Here is a 21,049-nt window from a genome sequence, read left to right on the forward strand (position 1 = left end):
TAATTGATGATGTTAATGAGAGTTTACAAAGATTTTTTAACTTGGTAATACTAAAAGTTATATTTTAGGGGTCCATACTCTCCTCTGGTTTACAAAATAAGTTGGGCCTCGCTCATTACACAATTTTTGTGTCATAAATGATTGTGTCATGTGACCAGTTTAGGGTGAGGACATCTGCAGTTATGCTAGGACCATAATAACGTTCAGCACCGTGGCACGCCATCCCTAACAATACAGTCGCCTCACTGTCAGGATCGGGCGAGCGGCTTCTGGGGGTCCTCACAACCACTCATAGGCAATTCTCATGCCCACAGCCGGCTAGCGAGGGCTGGTTTTTCACATAGCATATAGTAGATGGGGGCCAAAGTGAATGTTTGCCCCCCAGTGCAGGAAAATCTGGATCATTTTGTTAGCCCCCTCCGATGCCCCCACTTTGATGCCCAGTTTTGTGTGTTCACATCATGGCACTTCACTACATTTTGTTTTTGCGATCGATTCTCTTGTTATTAAACCTGTAAAAAGAATGGCGATAAGAAACTGCTGAATAAAAAACAACTTCATCTTCATCATCGTCTTCATCATCGTCTTCAGGATCACGTGACACTTGCGCTGCCTTCTTCCCATCCGGGTTCTCCGCGCTTTCCCAGCTGTCCTGTGGTCACGTGACACAAGGAGTGGCCCGGCCCCGGTAATTGCGGCAGCACAGCAGGGCTCCTGTGAGGCACAGCCGGTGCGCTGCCACCAGTGAGGCGCTGCCAGTCCCGGGGCCTGCACGTCTCGCTCCCCGCCCGCCTCTCTCCGGTGCTTGCCCCGTTACATCTTCCACGTGATGAAGTTTGTTATTGTTTACGTCACGAGGAGCGGCTGCCATTGGTGGAAGACGTGTCACGTGTGTCGGCTGTCTCCCTCAGCTCCTGCCGGGCGCCTCCTACTTGGGGCTGCGGGAAGATGGCGGACGCGGCTCGGCTGGGCTGTCTCCAGTCCAGTTCTCTCTTCTCTCTGCCAATAGAAAACGGCGCGCCCGTCGCCAAGAAGCCGCGGACAGACGCGGGTAATGGCGGGCTGCCGGTACCGGGCGAGAGCGGATGGAGATTACCACTGTCGTCCGCGCCTTCCAGCCTCCGTGACGGAGAGGCCTCCGCGGAGAGGGCGGCCGGGGTGCAGGCGCACAATAGCGCGGCGCTTCCTGGCCTGGTGGGGGTGGACGCAGCGGAGGAGCTGCACAATGGAGGCGACGCTGCCGCCGAGCAGAGCTCGCACTGTGCAGGTGAGTGCCGCCATCACTGCCCGCCGCCGGAGGGCGCTGCAGCCGACACCTGTCGGCCGATATGATCGCATGCGATGTCCTGCCCACTGTATTTATTTTTTTTTCCTCTTTGATGTGGTTCGATGGATGTTTGTATCTAGTCTTCATTCTCCATACAGCGCTGCCCTGGGGATTCCTGCAACCTCTCTCTGAGTTCATAAATTCCAGTGTTTTCTCATATTGGATCATGCAAGTAAAATGATCAACATTTACTGTCAGCAGAATAAGACAAGCTGCAATTTATTGGGTTTCCCCCCAGGGTGCTGGTGATGACGGCTGCCGCCGCTGGACTGGGCCGCGGCCGGTGAGGTCCTGTATACTCACTCGTGCGAGATAGTCGGGCTCATGATGCTAATGACACTGGCTCAAAATCTGTCCAAATCTGATCCGATGTCCTCTAAGGCTACGTTCACATTCGCGTTGTGCGCCGCTGCGTCGTTTTTTGCCGAAATTTGGACGCAAGAAAAATGCAACTTGTTGCGTTTTCTTGGTCCGACGCTTGCGGCAAAAAAGACGCATGCGTCGCACAACGCAACAAACAAAAACGCATGCGTCCCCCATGTTAAATATAGGGGCGCATGACGCGTGCGTCGCCGCTGCGTCACCCGACGCAAACCCGACGCAAACTAGCATAACGCTAGTGTGAACGTAGCCTTACTGTGATCCGATTGTCTCGCATGAGAGATCTGAAGACAAAGTAATTTAATCTTCTCCATTGCCGGCTTCCACAATAATTGGACTGCACTTGGATGACATCCGAGTGCAATCCGATGTTTTGCACGCACCCATAGACTTGTATGGGTGAGGGCGATCCGATGCAATCACAGCATACTACGATGTCATCTCTGGGGCCCAGGATTAACGTATACTCAGTTTATCATATTACTCCATTGTCTTGGTTAAAAATTACAAGGGTCTGGACAACCCCTTTAAGAGTGGGGGTTAAAAGGAATTTGTCACCAGATTCTTGCTACCCTATCTACAAGCACCATGATGTAGAGAAAAAGACCTGGATTCCAGCGATGTGTCACTTACTGAGCTGCCTGCTGTCATTTTGATAAAATCCCTGTTTAATCTGCTGCAGTTCTCTGAATGCTGAGCCCTGAAGAATCCCGCCAAGATTACTGATTGGCAGCTTTCTGCACATATACAGTGTATGCAGAAAGCTGTGGTTTAATACAAAGCTCATGGCTACCTGCCAGCAGGTTTACTAGTCCTCTGCTGATAATCTCCTGCTGATAAAACACTGATTTTATCAAAACTACAATAACCAGCTCCATAAGACACATTGCTGGAGTCAGATTCTCTGCCCTTACAGTACATTATGCTGCTCTCAGATTCGGTGGCAAAAACCTGTTGACAGATTTCGTTTTAGAGTGCCTGATAAACCTACAAGTTACAACAGTGGCCCTAGGGGCACCCTTACTTATCCTGTGTAATGGTCGTGGTCAGCTTAGACCATCCTGGATGGTAAATTCTTAGGCTACGTTCACACTAGCGTTCAGCTAGTGTGCGTCGCGCTAGCGTCGGGCTACGCAGCGGCGACGCACGCGTCATGCGCCCCTATGTTTAACATGGGGGACGCATGCGTTTTTGCTTGTTGCGTTTTCCGACACGTGCGTCTTTTTTGACGCTAGCGTCGGACCAAGAAAACGCAACAAGTTGCATTTTTCTTGCGTCCGAATTTCGTCAAAAAACGACACACGCGTCGAAAAACGCAGCGTTTTTGCGTGCGTTTGCACGCGTTTTTCGGTGCGTTGTGCGTCGCGTCGCCGACGCAGCGGCGCACAACGCTAGTGTGAACGTAGCCTTAGACTGTCTTGTCTAATGCCCCCCAGACACAACAGATGGCTGTCTGCCTAACAATGATTCCTCCAGCAGCGATCTCTCCAGATTCCTCCATACACAGGGAAGCTCCGTAGGCCGAGCACTGATCTGTTCTCTGAGAGTGCTGCTGTCAGACTCCTCCAGTGGCTGCTTATGTCCCAGAGATTAAAGGGTCGGCTCCCAGAAATCAGATGCACCCTACAATCATGGCTCTATGTTTAAATGGACCTCAATCAAGAGAAACACTGTTTACATATGATGAGTGCTGCTTACCTCTAAACAGTAAACTGATTGGGAGCAGCGGTAATGTGCCTCATATAATAATAATCTTTATTTTTATATAGCGCTAACATATTCCGCAGCGCTTTACAGTTTTGCACACATTATCATCACTGTCCCCGATGGGGCTCAGTCTAAATTCCCTATCAGTATGTCTTTGGAATGTGGGAGGAAACCGGAGAACCCGGAGGAAACCCACGCAAACACGGAGAGAACATACAAACTCTTTTGCAGATGTTGTCCTGAGTGGGATTAGAACCCAGGACTCCAGCGCTGCAAGGCTGCAGTGCTAACCACTGCGCCACCGTGCACCATGACTTCAAAAATACCTTTAAAGTGAACCTGTCATCTAACACATGCTATCCATTGGTGGGCAGCATGTATCATGCACTGGCTGTATAATGTCAGCCAGGTATGTTTGTCTCTGAAATGCAGCGGTGTTTCAGAAAGAAACATGCTTCAAAAGCTGCTGGGGACCAATTTGCCCAGGAGACTAGTGTAGACAAGCGGCGGTCCATGTCGGCTTCTCCTCGCCCGTTGCCCAGGATTGACAGGTCTCTGCCCTCATGTGCTCGTGTAGGCAAGGGATCTGTCCTTCCGACTACTCTATAGCGCAGTCTCGGTCATCATCGGCTATTAAAGTATGGTTTTCTCTGAAACGCCGCAGCATCTCAGAGTCAAACGTTCCTGGCCAAGATCATGCAGCCAGTGCCTGATACTTTCTGCCTATGGATTGGCAGTATGTATTCGCTGTCAGGTTCACTTTAAGCCAAACAAAATGTTGGAGTACACCTTTTAAGACCTGGTAAGACTTCTGAATGGAGGCAGTGAGAGCAGCAACTCTTACTTCCTCCCGTTATTAGTTATGTCCAAAGGATATGGCAGTGAAATGTCACACGAGCCACGGGAGAGCCGATGCCAACACCCCTGGAACGGCGCCCGCAACGGAGATTAGTACAGGTGTATTATTTTACTTGGTGGAAACATGATGATTGAGAAAGGGTTATATAAGTAGTGGATGGCCCCTTTAGAGCACCACTCCAGTGTGGGGCTTGGGTTTTTTTTTTTTTCCCCCACTATAGTCGTGCGTTTAATCTAAGTGTTTCAGCAGTTTCCCAGAAGAAGTTGTATTTATCAGGTTTATCACCAGAAAACGTGAGAAAATTGGCGCCCCTTTGTTTCTTTCATGTGATGCTTCTAAGTTTTCTGCCTCTACTCTCATTTGCTTGCTTCTGCCTTCACCTTCTATCACCGCTGCTCCGGCCAATCTTCACCAGTTTGTGACATGCTAGATCGCTCCAGTGTTAGCTGGATGAGGCAGAGGTCACTTTTCAATGCAAGTGTGAGAGCCTTGCATTGAGAGCTTGTGACCATTATCTTTGACTTCCGGTCAGTCAGAAATTGTCACAAGATGGTGCTGCGGGAAGACGTCGGCGGGTGGATAGGGACCTTAGATCGGAAGCATCACTGCAGCAGGTGCTTTAATTGTACTTACCGTATCTCATTTTCACTTTCCTTTTTGCAGAAAGTATTCACCTAGATGATGAGCTTGTTGGTGGATTCCATTCATGTGACAGTGATGAAGATGATAGAGCTTCCCACGCCAGTTCCAGTGATTGGACTCCCAAGCCCTGTATAGGTACAGATTCTGGTGTCTGGAGTGCAGATATTTGTACGTTCTAGTCCCTGTAGGCCTCTGAACTGTTAGGATAATGTGGCCTCCTAACGACTGTTCTGTAAGCCAAGGGGCTGGCAGATATACACCGTAGTACATCAAACTTACTGGTGGCCGTTTATGCAATCTGCTTTCTTTTTGATTTAAGAGGTAAAATATGACCTATCCTTTTGGATGTACCTTGTGCAAAGCGTAGGTGGACTTAGACCACTTCTCATACCTAATCCCCTACTGATCCCTTAAATAAAAGGACTATGGCAACCCACGGAGCAGCTTGCCCCTTTACCCTTTAGCTTTTATGGGCTTTAGATGTAGGCTATGTGCCCACGTTGCGGATTTCTGTGTGGACTTTTCCACCCAGTTTTTTCGTAAAATCCGCAGATTTGCATTGTTTTTGTTTTTTGTGCGGATTTCGCTGCGTTTTTACACCTGCGGATTCCTATTGAGGAGCAGGTGTAAAACGCTGCAGAATCCACACAATGAATTGACATGCTGTGGAAAATAAACCGCAACGTTGTCGCGCGGTATTTTCCGCAGCATGGGCACTGCGGATTTGGTTTTCCATAGGTTTACATGGTACTGTAACCCGCATGGAAAACTGCTGCAGATCCGCAGCGGCCAATCCATTGCGGATCCGCAGGCAAATCCGCAATGTGTGCACATACTCGTAAGCTGGACCACAAGCTGTAACCAGACATGAATGTTCTCAAGGTTTTAATATCTAGCCCCAAAACCAAATTGTAGGTTTTTTTTCCTTTCTTTTTTTTTACTATTTCTGTGCAGTTTAATTTTTTTCTAATTTTTGAGTTAAAAAAACAAGCCCAAATACAGTCGTCACTGGAAATAATTAAAAAAATTATGGGAGGAAAAAAACAAACTAAAAATGGTAAATCGACTAGTTTGGAAGGTGTTAAGTGTGATTTACTGTGATTAACCCCTTCAAGACCCAGCCTATTTTGACCTTAAAGACCTTGCCGTTTTTTGCAATTCTGACCAGTGTCCCTTTATGAGGTAATAACTCAGGAACGCTTCAACGGATCCTAGCGGTTCTGAGATTGTTTTTTCGTGACATATTGGGCTTCATGTTAGTGGTAAATTTAGGTCAATAAATTCTGCATTTATTTGTGATAAACACGGAAATTTGGCGAAAATTTTGAAAATTTCGCAATTTTCACATTTTGAATTTTTATTCTGTTAAACCAGAGAGATATGTGACACAAAATAGTTAATAAATAACATTTCCCACATGTTTACTTTACATCAGCACAATTTTGGAAACAAAATTTTTTTTTGTTAGGAAGTTATAAGGGTTAAAATTTGACCAGCGATTTCTCATTTTTACAACGAAATTTACAAAACCATTTTTTTTAGGGACCACCTCACATTTGAAGTCAGTTTGAGGGGTCTATATGGCTGAAAATACCCAAAAGTGACACCATTCTAAAAACTGCACCCCTCAAGGTACTCAAAACCACATTCAAGAAGTTTATTAACCCTTCAGGTGCTTCACAGCAGCAGAAGCAACATGGAAGGAAAAAATGAACATTTAACTTTTTAGTCACAAAAATTATCTTTTAGCAACAATTTTTTTATTTTCCCAATGGTAAAAGGAGAAACTGAACCACGAAAGTTGTTGTCCAATTTGTCCTGAGTACGCTGATACCTCATATGTGGGGGTAAACCACTGTTTGGGCGCACGGCAGGGCTTGGAAGGGAAGGAGCGCCATTTGACTTTTTGAATCAAAAATTGGCTCCACTCTTTAGCGGACACCATGTCACGTTTGGAGAGCCCCCGTGTGCCTAAAAATTGGAGCTCCCCCACAAGTGACCCCATTTTGGAAACTAGACGCCCCAAGGAACTTATCTAGATGCATAGTGAGCACTTTGAACCCCCAGGTGCTTCACAAATTGATCCGTAAAAATGAAAAAGTACTTTTTTTTCACAAAAAAATTCTTTTAGCCTCAATTTTTTCATTTTCACATGGGCAACAGGATAAAATGGATCCTAAAATGTGTTGGGCAATTTCTCCTGAGTACACCAATACCTCACATGTGGGGGTAAACCACTGTTTGGGCACATGGTAAGGCTCGGAAGGGAAGGAGCGCCATTTGACTTTTTGAATGAAAAATTATTTCCATCGTTAGCGGACACCATGTCGCGTTTGGATAGCTCCTGTGTGCCTAAACATTGGCGCTCCCCCACAAGTGACCCCATTTTGGAAACTAGACCCCCCAGGGAACTTATTTAGATGCCTAGTGAGCACTTTAAACCCTCAGGTGCTTCACAAATTGATCTGTAAAAATGAAAAAGTACTTTTTTTTCACAAAAAAATTATTTTCGCCTCAATTTTTTCATTTTCACATGGGCAGTAGGATAAAATGGATCATAAAATTTGTTGGGCAATTTCTCCCGAGTACGCCGATACCTCATATGTGGGGGTAAACCACTGTTTGGGCACACGGCAGGGCTCGGAAGGGAAGGCGCGCCATTTGACTTTTTGAATGGAAAATTAGCTCCAATTGTTAGCGGACACCATGTCGCGTTTGGAGAGCCCCCTGTGTGCCTAAACATTGGAGCTCCCCCACAAGTGACCCCATTTTGGAAACTAGACCCCCCAAGGAACTTATCTAGATGCATATTGAGCACTTTAAACCCCCAGGTGCTTCACAGAAGTTTATAACGCAGAGCCATGAAAATAAAAAATAATTTTTCTTTCCTCAAAAATGATTTTTTAGCCTGGAATTTCCTATTTTGCCAAGGATAATGGGAGAAATTGGACCCCAAATATTGTTGTCCAGTTTGTCCTGAGTACGCTGATACCCCATATGTGGGGGTAAACCACTGTTTGGGCGCACGGCAGGGCTCGGAAGGGATGGCACGCCATTTGGCTTTTTAAATGGAAAATTAGCTCCAATCATTAGCGGACACCATGTCACGTTTGGAGAGCCCCTGTGTGCTTAAACATTGGAGATCCCCCAGAAATGACACCATTTTGGAAACTAGACCCCCAAAGGAACTAATCTAGATGTGTGGTGAGGACTTTGAACCCCCAAGTGCTTCACAGAAGTTTATAACGCAGAGCCATGAAAATAAAAAAAAAAATTATTTTCTCAAAAATGATCTTTTAGCCTGCAATTTTTTATTTTCCCAAGGGTAACAGGAGAAATTTGACCCCAAAAGTTGTTGTCCAGTTTCTCCTGAGTACGGTGATACCCCATATGTGGGGGTAAATCACTGTTTGGGCACATGCCGGGGCTCGGAAGTGAAGTAGTGACGTTTTGAAATGCAGACTTTGATGGAATGCTCTGTGGGCGTCACGTTGCGTTTGCAGAGCCCCTGATGTGGCTTAACAGTAGAAACCCCCCACAAGTGACCCCATTTTGGAAACTAGACCCCCAAAGGAACTTATCTAGATGTGTGGTGAGCACTTTGAACCCCCAAGTGCTTCATAGAAGTTTATAATGCAGAGCCGTGAAAATAATAAATACGTTTTCTTTCCTCAAAAATAATTATTTAGCCCAGAATTTTTTAATTTTCCCAAGGGTAACAGGAGAAATTTGACCCCAATATTTGTTGTCCAGTTTCTCCTGAGTACGGTGATACCCCATATGTGGGGGTAAACTACTGTTTGGGCACATGCCGGGGCTTGGAATTGAAGTAGTGACGTTTTGAAATGCAGACTTTGATGGAATGCTCTGCGGGCGTCACGTTGCGTTTGCAGAGCCCCTGATGTGCCTAAACAGTAGAAACCCCCCACAAGTGACCCCATTTTGGAAACTAGACCCTGAAAGGAACTTATCTAGATGTGTGGTGAGCACTTTGAACCCCCAAGTGCTTCATAGAAGTTTATAATGCAGAGCCGTGAAAATAATAAATACGTTTTCTTTCCTCAAAAATAATTATTTAGCCCAGAATTTTTTATTTTCCCAAGGGTTACAGGAGAAATTGGACCCCAAAAGTTGTTGTGCAGTTTCTCCTGAGTACGCTGATACCCCATATGTGGGGGTAAACCACTGTTTGGGCACACGTCGGGGCTCAGAAGGGAAGTAGTGACTTTTGAAATGCAGACTTTGATGGAATGGTCTGCGGGTGTCACGTTGCGTTTGCAGAGCCCCTGGTGTGCCTAAACAGTAGAGACCCCCCACAAGTGACCCCATTTTAGAAACTAGACCCCCCAAGGAACTTATCTAGATATGTGGTGAGCACTTTGAACCCCCAAGTGCTTCACAGACGTTTACAACGCAGAGCCGTGAAAATAAAAAATCATTTTTCTTTCCTCAAAAATTATGTTTTAGCAAGCATTTTTTTAGATTCACAAGGGTAACAGGAGAAATTGGACCCCAGTAATTGTTGCGCAGTTTGTCCTGAGTATGCTGGTACCCCATATGTGGGGGTAAACCACTGTTTGGGCACACGTCAGGGCTCGGAAGTGAGGGAGCACCATTTGACTTTTTGAATACGAGATTGGCTGGAATCAATGGTGGCGCCATGTTGCGTTTGGAGACCCCTGATGTGCCTAAACAGTGGTAACCCCTCAATTCTAACTCCAACACTAACCCCAACACACCCCTAACCCTAATCCCAACTGTAGCCATAATCCTAATCACAACCCTAACCCCAACACACCCCTAACCACAACACTAACCCCAACACACCCCTAACCCTAATCACAACCCTAATTCCAACCCTAACCCTAAGGCTATGTGCCCACGTTGCGGATTCGTGTGAGATATTTCCGCACCATTTTTGAAAAATCTGCGGGTAAAAGGCACTGCGTTTTACCTGTGGATTTTCCGCGGATTTCCAGTGTTTTTTGTGCGGATTTCACCTGCGGATTCCTATTGAGGAACAGGTGTAAAACGCTGCGGAATCCGCACAAAGAATTGACATGCTGCGGAAAATACAACGCAGCGTTCCCGCGCGGTATTTTCCGCACCATGGGCACAGCGGATTTGATTTTTCATATGTTTACATGGTACTGTAAACCTGATGGAACACTGCTGCGAATCCGCAGCCAAATCCGCACCGTGTGCACATAGCCTAATTCTAAAGGTATGTGCACACGCTGCGGATCCGCAGCAGTTTCCCATGAGTTTACAGTTCAATGTAAACCTATGGGAAACAAAAATCGCTGTACACATGCTGCGGAAAAACTGCACGGAAACGCAGCGGTTTACATTCCGCAGCATGTCACTTCTTTGTGCGGATTCCGCAGCGGTTTTACAACTGCTCCAATAGAAAATCGCAATTGTAAAACCGCAGTGAAATGCGCAGAAAAAAAGCGGTAAATCCGCCATAAATCCGCAGCGGTTTAGCACTGCGGATTTATCAAATCCGCAGCGGAAAAATCCGCAGAGGACCAGAATACGTGTGCACATTCCTAACCCTAACCCTAGCCCTAACCCTAGCCCTAACCCTACCCCTAACCTTAACCCTACCCCTAACCCTACCCCTAACCCTACCCCTAACCCTAACCCTACCCCTAGCCCTAACCTTAACCCTAACCCTACCCCTAACCCTACCCCTAACCCTAACCCTATTCTAACATTAGTGGAAAAAAAAAAAATTCTTTATTTTTTTATTGTCCCTACCTATGGGGGTGACAAAGGGGGGGGGGGTCATTTATTATTTTTTTTATTTTGATCACTGAGATAGATTATATCTCAGTGATCAAAATGCACTTTGGAACGAATCTGCCGGCCGGCAGATTCGGCGGGCGCACTGCGCATGCGCCCGCCATTTTGGAAGATGGCGGCGCCCGGGAGAAGACGGACGGGACCACGGCTGGATCGGTAAGTATGATAGGGTGGGGGGGGACCACGGGGGGGGGGGATCGGAGCACGGGGGGGGGAATCGGAGCGCGGGAGGGGTGGAACGGAGCGCGGGGGGCGTGGAACGGAGCACGGGGGGGCTGGAATGGAGCACGGGGGGTGGAACGGAGCACGGGGGGGGGTGGATCGGAGTGCAGGGGGGGTGATTGGAGCACGGGGGGGTGATTGGAGCACGGGGGGAGCGGACACGAGCACGGGGGGGAGCGGAGCACTGGACGGAGGGGAGCCGGAGCAGTGTACCGGCCAGATCGGGGGGGTGGGGGGGAGATCGGAGGAGTGGGGTGGGGGCACACTAGTATTTCCAGCCATGGCCGATGATATTTCAGCATCGGCCATGGCTGGATTGTAATATTTCACCCGTTATAATGGGTGAAATATTACAAATCGCTCTGATTGGCAGTTTCACTTTCAACAGCCAATCAGAGCGATCGTAGCCACGAGGGGGTGAAGCCACCCCCCCTGGGCTAAACTACCACTCCCCCTGTCCCTGCAGATCGGGTGAAATGGGAGTTAACCCTTTCACCCGATCTGCAGGGACGCGATCTTTCCATGACGCCGCATAGGCGTCATGGGTCGGAATGGCACCGACTTTCATGACGCCTACGTGGCGTCATGGGTCGGGAAGGGGTTAAAGAGGTTTGCCCACTCTGACGTGTAATATCCACTGTATATGTCATGAGAAATCACAAATATTTGAGTATTGGCTGTTAACAAAATGATGCATTGAAGAGTAGCATTTTCTTTGTTAGGCTGTGTTCACACGTTGCGGTTTTTCCCGATAAAAACGCTATAAAACCGCATACAATAAGCATCCCATCATTTAGAATGAATTCCGCATGTTTTGTGCACATGATGCGTTTTTTTCTGCAAAAAAAACGCATACCGCGCAAAATCCGGACATGCTCTATCTTTTTGCGTTTTTTTTGCGGATTTCCCACTCCAAAATGCATTGGGAAGTGTCCGGAAAAAACCGCGGCAAAACCGCGGCAAAAACGCATGCGGTTTTCTTGCGGATTTCATGCAGAAAATGTCCGGAATTCTCAGGAATTTTCTGCATGAATTCCTGAACGTGTGCACATAGCCTTAGTATGGTGCCACCTCATGAATAGAGTATAGGAATGTTCACGTCTGTCTAGTAATGAGAAATGTTTATATTTTTCTAGAAGCACAGGGCACTGTTGCACACAGGTTTTAGAGGAGAGGTGGTCAGAATTTCCATAGGAATAAATTGTTATTCTGACCACTGCTCCACTGACAGCGGCACTTGTCAGTGCTACATGCTCAAAGTAGACACAGGTCCTGTTGGTGCGATTTGCATCTGCTGTACACATACGGAGTATCCCATGGGTTTGCCAGGAGTGTCATAAGTGTGATACGGGAATATCCCATTTACAGTATAGAGCAGTGGTCCCCAACTCCAGGCCTCGAGGGCCGCCAACAGTGCAGGTTTTCAGGATTTCCTTAGTATTGCACAGGGGTTGGAATCATCACCTGTGCAGATGATCACATTACCACCGATGCAATACTAAAGAAATCCTGAAAACCTGCACTGTTGGCGGCCCTCGAGGCCTGGAGTTGGGGACCCCTGATATAGACTCTCAAATGGTGACTATAAAATTACTGCTCACCCACATTCTATAGGACCTGTTGATGCAAAAAGTTACAGCTTTTGAAATGTGCTGGTTGTAGAAGTAGCTCTTGTTCTTAAGGACCCGAAAGACTGTTATTAAAAGGCTAAGTGTGCTTGAGTTAATTATTGTGGTGAAGATATGACTGCTCAATAAGTGTACTTTTTTGGAAACCATCTGCAGGACCATACACGTTTGTTCAGCGTCACCTTATGATGGGCACAGATCCTAGGACCATTCTGAGAGATCTGCTTCCCGATTCTGTTGCACCTCCAGATCTGGATGATATGACCCTGTGGCAGATTGTTATCAATATACTTTCGGACCCTCCAAAAAGGAAAAAACGTAAGGACATTAATACTATGGAGGATGCTTTGAAGTTACTTCAAGAAAGCAAGAAAATAATGGTTCTGACTGGAGCTGGGGTAAGTAGCTTTATTGATTTAAAAAGGTATGAACAAATAAATTGGCCATCATACACATAAAACCTAGACCTAGATGTACAAATTGGTCACATTGAATGTGGAAGAGTTGAGCAGAGTGATATGTATTTTATTTTTTTTTTTCTAGGAAAGACTCTATATTATTTCTCATATTTATTTAACACTCTGCTTATTCTTGGCTTGAAAGTCCAGTAGGTGGTCCTAAATGTTAACGGATAGAAGTCTCTGTAGAATGCTCATACATTTAGGACTGTCTGGGTGAGACCATCCACTAGACTCGGGACTCTATGAAATTAGAGGCAATGAGAAGTACAGTTATGGATCATGACTGTTACAGTTTCCACATTATGGCTCCATATAACCCAGAGCATAAGCCCATTGGATGACATACATATAAGACAGCTGTTGGCCAAATCCTAGCTATGACAGTGAAGAGGGGGTGATAAAGTTAATCCCTTCACCCCCGGAGCTTTTTTCGATTTTGCGTTTTAGTTTTTCACTCCCCTCCTTCCCAGAGCCATAACTTTTTTTTTTTTCTCTGTTAATATGGCCAAGTGAGGGCTTATTTTTTGCTGGATGAGTTGTACTTTTGAACAACACCATTGGTTTTATTGGTTATACCATATCGTGTACTAGAAAACGGGGAAAAAAATTCCAAGTGCTGTGAAATTGCCAAAAAAAGTATAATCCCACACTTTTTTGTTTTGGCTTTTTTAGTAGGTTCACTACATGCTAAAACCGGCCTGCGATTATGATTCTCTAGGTCATTACGAGATCATGGACACCAAACATGGCTAGGTTATTTTTTTTTATCTAAGTGGTGAAAAAAAAAATTCCGATCGTGATTCCACCCGCTGCTATTGCGGGCACATGCCAGTTGTTCAAAACAGCTGACCTGTCCCGGAAAAAATATGGGCTCACCGCTGGAACCCACATCAAAGCGGTGGATACCGACATCGGTGTACTATTACACCCTATGTCGGTAAGGGGTTAATAGTAGTTCCGGTACCGCAGTAGTACCAGGGTCACTGGTCCGAGCTGAGATGACCGCAATAGGCTGAGACATTTATTCCAGCTCTTCTCCTTACACCTCTGTTCAGTTTCAGTCTTTGTGACAAGTGTCTTTAATACCTGCAGCTCATTTGAGGATAACATTACACATTTTCCATTTATCACCTCATACAGGTTTCAGTTTCATGTGGCATACCAGACTTCAGATCAAGGGATGGCATTTATGCACGTCTTGCAGTGGATTTTCCAGACCTTCCAAATCCTCAAGCCATGTTTGATATTGAGTATTTTAGAAAGGATCCAAGACCATTCTTTAAATTTGCTAAGGTGGGATTTTACCTCCAAAATGTATTACCTTTCTGGAAAAAACAATATTGACGTTAAGTAAAATGATTTGGTGCTACATGGTCCAGCATTCAGTCTAGTCCTCTTGTGCTGTCGTCACTTCTGCGCCATTATACACCTAACATACCCGGTATGCTGGCCTAGAATTAAAGACTGCACAAGTCCCACTGTCATGGAGGGCCATACTGGATGCCGTGCCAGGAAAACTCTAATCTTTTTGCTCAGTTATAAGAAAATTAAAAAAAATTCTTCTTTTTTTAGGTTAGCCTGTTCTCTAACTGGAAGGCTTTTATGAAGCATCATATATATGGTCAGGTTATCTGACCAAAATTATGAAATTCTACAAAAGCCTTTGGTGAGATCTCCCAAAAATATATACATGTTATAATTAGTGATGAGTGAATATACTCGTTGTTCGGGTGACCTACGAGTATTTATGACTGTTCTGAGATTTAGTTTTCATCACGGCAGCTGAATGATTTACAGCTACTAGCCAGGCTGAGTACATGTGGGGGTTGCCTGGTTGCTAGGGAATCCCCACATGTAATCAAGAAAGCTAATAGCTGTAAATCATTCAGCTGCCGGGATGAAAACTAAATCTCCGAGCAGTCATAAATACTAGTTATAATCCAATCACATTGATGCTACTCCATAATAGTCTTGGTGGGAGATTCTGCTCTGGGAATAGAGACTGGACATCTGCCTTGTTGGGATCAGTGGGGGATCTGACATGATCACCCACTGATCCCAAGAACTCTATTATTAGCATAGAATTGGCTGTGTCTCTACAGTTACCCTCCAGTAAAGTCAATGGAGCGGTGCAGAGGTAGTCATAATATAATCAGTCTGCAGTAATATAATGCCAGGAGTCTTACATGGAAAATGGCTCATTGTATTTTCTGATGAACGGCAATAAATATACAGCAGTTGATGTGTAGTTGACTATTTTCTAACATCTAATGATGTTCGTTTTGTTTTTTTTCACCCTCATTTTAGGAAATCTTTCCTGGCCAATTTCAACCATCTCTCTGCCACAAATTTATTGCTATGCTGGATAAAGAGGGAAAACTGCTTAGAAATTATACTCAGAATATAGATACACTGGAGCAAGTTGCAGGCATTCAGCGGATTATACAATGTCATGGTGAGGATTTGTGATGCATTTGCCATGTGAGGCAATTACTGCTCAATGGGTCATATGCTTGTTGTACAGTTTGGCAGAGTCCTATGAGAATTATCTAATGACAGTGAAACTGCTGAGGAAGACTGCTGCTCGGTTGTCATACTACATGTATAGTCAATGTGTGAAGGAAACTTGTTGTATGATACATTGATTGCCTTGATACTCCAGACAGAGACACACAACACTATACAGAGATCCCTCAACAGGGTAACGCTTGTTGATACCGCAATACTGTCTTCTCTCCCGTCGAAATCCGTTGAGTTTTGAAAAAACAGGATCCTGCTAATTTTTCTGCAGAATCCTGTTTTTTCCCAAAGACTTGTATTAGCAACGGATTGTGACGGATGTCCATCCGTTTCATCTGTCGTGCACTGGATCCGTCGGAAAATAGCGGTCCGTCGTGCGGAGAAAAAGTTCAGAGGAACGTATTTTCTGCACGTCATGAAAATCGCTCAGCAACGGGTCTGCGCTGTCTGTTGTCAGCTATAATGGAAGCCTATGGACGCAGGTTCCGTTGCTGACCGTCAAACACAGGAATCCAGCGACGTATCCCGTTTTTCCACTCTGAATATGTCCGGGAAAAAGTCACTCTCGCTCTCTCTCGTCCCCGGAATCCTACTTCTACACTATAAAAATTCAGGCGGCACATCCGCTGGAACCGTTGCGTACGTTTTAACACTATGTTCTAAACATACGTCGCTACGTCTCGGCGACGCATTAAGACTGGACACTGCCGACGGAAGTGTGAACGAGGCCTAAGTTGAAACAAAAAGAGTTAGCTCCTCCTCTGCAGTGTACACCCTCCTGCTGGCTCTAATTGAACCAGTTCTTGCTTTGTGTCTGTAGGAGGCACTTGGGTCTAGTTCAGACCCCAACATTTTTATTTTATTTTTACTTTTCTGCAAATTTTTATTTTTTAATTAACGGAGGGAAGGGAGCGACGGATCCTTTCAAGGCCCCGATCTCCTTCCAATCATCAACAGGTTAGAACGCGGAGACTTCTTCCCTGTACCCTCTCCTGCGATGTGGGAAGCCATGCCTGAGCTCACTTCAGGGGCGACGGTTCCTTCACGGTCCCGATCTCCCCACACCAGCAACAGGCGACCACATAGTGTCGCCTCTATGTATCCTCTCCTGGAGCCAGGCCTAATGCCGGACATTCTACCCTGTTCCATGGACAACAGAGGTCCCACTATGGCGTCCGTGCAGCCCCCACTGCATGACCACTGATTGAAAGCGGATGATGGAAGGAGGCAGAAAGTCCCTCTCCACTCCCCTGACTATGGGGATGGTGTATTAAGGGTGAAGTCCCACGACCAGCCACACTGCAACTGGTCTGCACCAGCTACATCACCTCAAAGTGTAAGTATGACTGTGGCTGGCACGCAGAGACGGGGTCCTGGTTTCTGGGGGAGCGGTGTCACGGCGTCCAGCGGCGTTTTACACCGCTTTATTCGTCTGTTTGCTTCACAAATTTAGTCCGCGGCTTCTAGCCGGCCTAGGCCGTGTTTTTCATGGCTCCGCCCACCGCCGCCACCCAACCTTCTGGCGCTTCTCGTCCTAAACTAAACGAGAGGCGCCCCTCCTGCTCTCGGCGGCCATCTTTCTACACCTCAGGAACGGAGCTGGCTTCCTGACAGCGGTGACAGTAACAGAAGCGCTGCGAGGCGTAAGGACACCGACACCTTCCCTGGGGACACAAGAGCAGGACCTGGGTAAGCTAAATCCTCCGGAACTGACAGCTTAACACCTGAGGTAACGCGCCGGTCGCAAAAATTTAGTCCCCGGCTTCGGCCGAGGTGTAAGTCCCTCTCCACCTCCCTATTAAAGGGATGGCGGATTGAGGGTGACCCCTTTCTCCCTGTACCATGGTCCTAGACCAGCAGCACTGGACAGGCGGTCTGTTGCGACGCTGGCAGCGAGGGTGTATTTCTGGGGCCGACTCACAGGGGTGACAGTTTGGCATTTACAACGACTCTGCATGCAGTTTCCTTAAAGGCGCCATGACATCATGGTCCAAGCTCCCAAAGGGTCCAATAAGACTTAGTTTTATCTAACTTGCAAAACCCGCGCCCTCAAATGCGTTCAGGAGACCTCCATCTCCCCAGTCCCGGTGTACCTAGTTCCCCTGAGGGGCATCGTCAATGAAGCAATCCATGGCTTATCCGTCCAAAAGAGATTGAATTCTGTGGATCGGAGCGATTAGCAGGTCTGATATAAATGGATCCTCTCCTACACTGGAGTCATCGGCTAGCAGTGGCCGCAAGTATTCTAGAACCGTACAAGCGTCTAGAAATCGGATCCGTGGGACGATTACCCAAGCAATCTCGGGCCTTGGCGTCCGTGAGCTCTGTTTCTCGCTCTCCCTCACCAGTGATTTGCAGAACAAGACTTTGAGTTTGAATTGGATGTTTCCCGGATCTGCACTCACCAGAGTTCCAGAAAATGAGGGACTCGCATATTGAGCTCGTCAATCAGACTCTAAAGGTTGACGAGGATTGCGGTTCTGTCCCAGAATACACAGTGCCCTTCAAGAGGACTAATCACCCTCATACAGCGTTTACCATTCACCCGGAGGTCCGGGTTATACTTAACCAGCGCTGAGAGCAACCTGTTAAACGTCTCAAGGGTCAGCACCCTCTTGAGGCATGGTACCCCCCTGTTTTGATCTGTGGAAAGATTGAGCTGAATCTCCTGCGGTGAACCTGCCAGTATTCGTTTCGGTATTCAGAATCCTCCATCCGGCCAAGATAGATCATCCATGGACTGTCAGAGACTGACTCGCCCCATCTTTGAGACCTCTGGTTCAGCATTATCCATCGTATGCCGTGGCAGAGGTAGCTAAAGCCATGGTATCGTGGTTGCCTTTTTGGAGGCAGTGCAGCGCAGCTAGCCATCAGCGGCGGATACCATCACGTTCAGAAGGTTTTTTTTTTTTGTTGGTTTTTTTTTTGTTTTTTTTTTTGGCTCATTGAATAGAAAACGGACTCTGTGTGCAAAAAAAAAAAAAGTCTCTGACATCTCTTCTTTCCAGAGTGGCCGTTTATTTAGAGTGAAGCTGACTTTTTTTGGTGTAGAAATTTGGACACCATAGATTTACAAGGGGCTCAAGATATTCTACTCAAATCTGTTTGACGTTCGCTCATTACTTTGTCTGCATGGGGTCCTGGGGTCAAAATCCCACCTTAGTTTATCGGACCTGCAGCACCATTGGGCAACAGCCCTGGGTAAGTTCTCTATCCCTGAGACCCCGTTGTTTTTCCCTGCAAAGGATGCATGAGATTAACAGGTCATGGGGTATTCTGTCTTTCAGCCTCATTGTACTGAGGCTGGGATCTAGACTTCACTATACCCCGCTCCCCCCCCCCCCCCCCCAAGTGGGCTTCATCGCTGTCACAGCCCATGGCATCACTGACCACAGCGATGCAGTCCTTTCATGATCCTTCCTCTTATCGGTCAGGGTCTTCACCAGCCTGACTGGGATAATTCTTCCATCTCTAATGAAAGCACGTTGGTTCAGTGGTTAGTTCTACAGCCTTGCAATCTGGAGTCTTGGCATCAGATCCCACCAAAGGATCATGCTCACTCGATTAAAAGAGGGACGTTTCTAACATCCATCGACAACGGGGTGTTTTTTCCTACATATTCGGATTTTCCCAAGCCCACGCACTTAACCACTCACTCCGTCATTCTATCTGGTTTGCTATGATGGCACTGGGGCAAAATGGTGACAGCAATGGAAACGGTCTTTTTCGTTCAGTTGAATCTCCGTTTCTGCAGCATGAACCCGTTTTCTTCCTTGATCGCCGGTGCTGCATGCCCCGGCGGATCAGGCAACCTCTCAGGTGGTGGACATTGAGGCCGTCTCTCTTCCAGAGAAAATATTTTCTCCCGGTTTAATGGCTAGTGGTGTCTACCGATGTCCGTCTCCTTGACTGGGCAGTAGTCTTGGGCACCTCATGGCTCAGGGGCGCTGATCAACTCGGGAGTCGAGCCTTCCGATTAATGTCTGGGAAATCCAAGCAATCAGGATAGCCCTGCAGCAGTTCCATTATCTCCTGACAAGTCACCCCATCCGAATTCAATCGGATAAAGCCACGGCTGTTACATGTATCAATCATTAAAGGGGGTACCCAGAGCAGGGTGGCCATGCACGAGGTAGCCCATATTGCCCGATGGGCAGAGAGGAACCACTCAGTATTTTTAGCAGTCCATATCCCAGACGGCAGTTTTTTCCTAGCTGTCAAGGTCTCGCCTTGGGACAGTGGTAGGCCGTTCGACAGAAATATATTCATTTAAGGACTCTGGGCGTGGATCGGATGGCTTCAAGATTGAACGCCAAGGTATTCCACTTCAGAGCTCGGTCTAGGGATCCATAAACCATCAAGGGGCATACACGGGTCTCTCCGCGGCTTCAGTTTCATCTTCCGTACATGCCTTTTTTTTTCCCTGCTTCCTTTACTTCCGTGAGTCGTTAGGTAGACTTGAGCAGAGGGGACCCCAGTAATCCTTGTCGCCCAGGTTAGGCCACGCTGGGCATGATATGCAGATTTAGTGCAGATAGTCGTCTGTCCTATGGCGACTGCCGGATCATCCAAATCTGCTCTGCCAACGTCTGTTTTTTGTCAGGACGTCCTCATGTCTTCTCTGTTCCCTCCAATTTGGGAAATTCTCCAGACTGGTCTGGAATCAGGTTTGGCGCTCAGCTTTTTTTTTTTTCTCTCTCTCTGTCCCTCTCCAAGGCCAGAACTTGGCCTTATCTGTTTTATTCCAGTGCAGAGTTACTTCCATTCTGTAAGTGAGCAATTTCTTCAGGGGATCTCCCATGTGCTATCCCCCTATAGCTTGCATTTAGAGCCCTGAGACCTTATATGGTCCCGGGTGCTCTTTAACAGACACCTTTCAAACCGTTGCAGGATGTCTCTGAAGTCGTCTGTTTCTTCTCGCTGCGCTGTGTATCAACCAAGTTTCAGAGCTACCACTCTGTTCGGTCGAGTTCCGTTCCTTCCTGATTTTCCCCTAGGACAAGGCTGTCATCAAATCATCTACGGTCTCTGTTTTTTCCCAAGGTGGTTTATCTCTTTCCACCTTAACAAGGACTTTGTCCTTCTCTCTTTTCTTCTCCAGCTCCGGTACATCTGGTGGAATGAACCTTTCACACCCTGGACATAGTAAAGGCTTTCTGAAGGTGCATCTAGAAGACGGCGCCCTTCAGTAGGTCGGACACCCTATCTGTGCTTCCTGAGAGTCTCAGGCACCATTTAGCCATTTCAGGGCTACGATACTAAATGGTCTCACTTAGCTTTTCAGATGTCCTACTGCGTCAGAGACAGGCCTTTCGCAGTGGGGATTATGGCACACTACTCGGTCGGTACACGTTTTGTTTTTTTTTTGTGCCTTTCGGCATCAGCAGTCAGCACAACAGGTCTGCAAGGCTGTAAGTTGATACAGCCTATGCTCTCAGACTTCACAATCGGCCCCTCACAGATGTATTCTGCAAGCGGCGGTAGCGCAACTTTA

The 21,049-nt window shown here is 46.8% G+C and overlaps 1 protein-coding gene across 1 annotated transcript in view; it reads left to right on the forward strand.

Annotated features, from left to right (window-relative positions):
* Positions 1-649: 649 nt before the first annotated feature.
* SIRT1 (sirtuin 1) overlaps positions 650-21,049 on the forward strand; it is a 36,389-nt gene continuing 15,989 nt past the window's right edge. The window contains exons 1-5 of the mRNA XM_069753447.1: positions 650-1,267; positions 4,938-5,051; positions 12,731-12,972; positions 14,176-14,328; positions 15,343-15,490. Coding sequence (XP_069609548.1) covers positions 949-1,267; positions 4,938-5,051; positions 12,731-12,972; positions 14,176-14,328; positions 15,343-15,490 — 976 coding nt within the window. The 5' untranslated portion in view covers positions 650-948. The remainder of the gene's footprint in view (positions 1,268-4,937; positions 5,052-12,730; positions 12,973-14,175; positions 14,329-15,342; positions 15,491-21,049) is intronic.

Source organism: Ranitomeya imitator, chromosome 2, assembly GCF_032444005.1.
Source record: "Ranitomeya imitator isolate aRanImi1 chromosome 2, aRanImi1.pri, whole genome shotgun sequence".
NCBI lineage: Eukaryota > Metazoa > Chordata > Amphibia > Anura > Dendrobatidae > Ranitomeya > Ranitomeya imitator.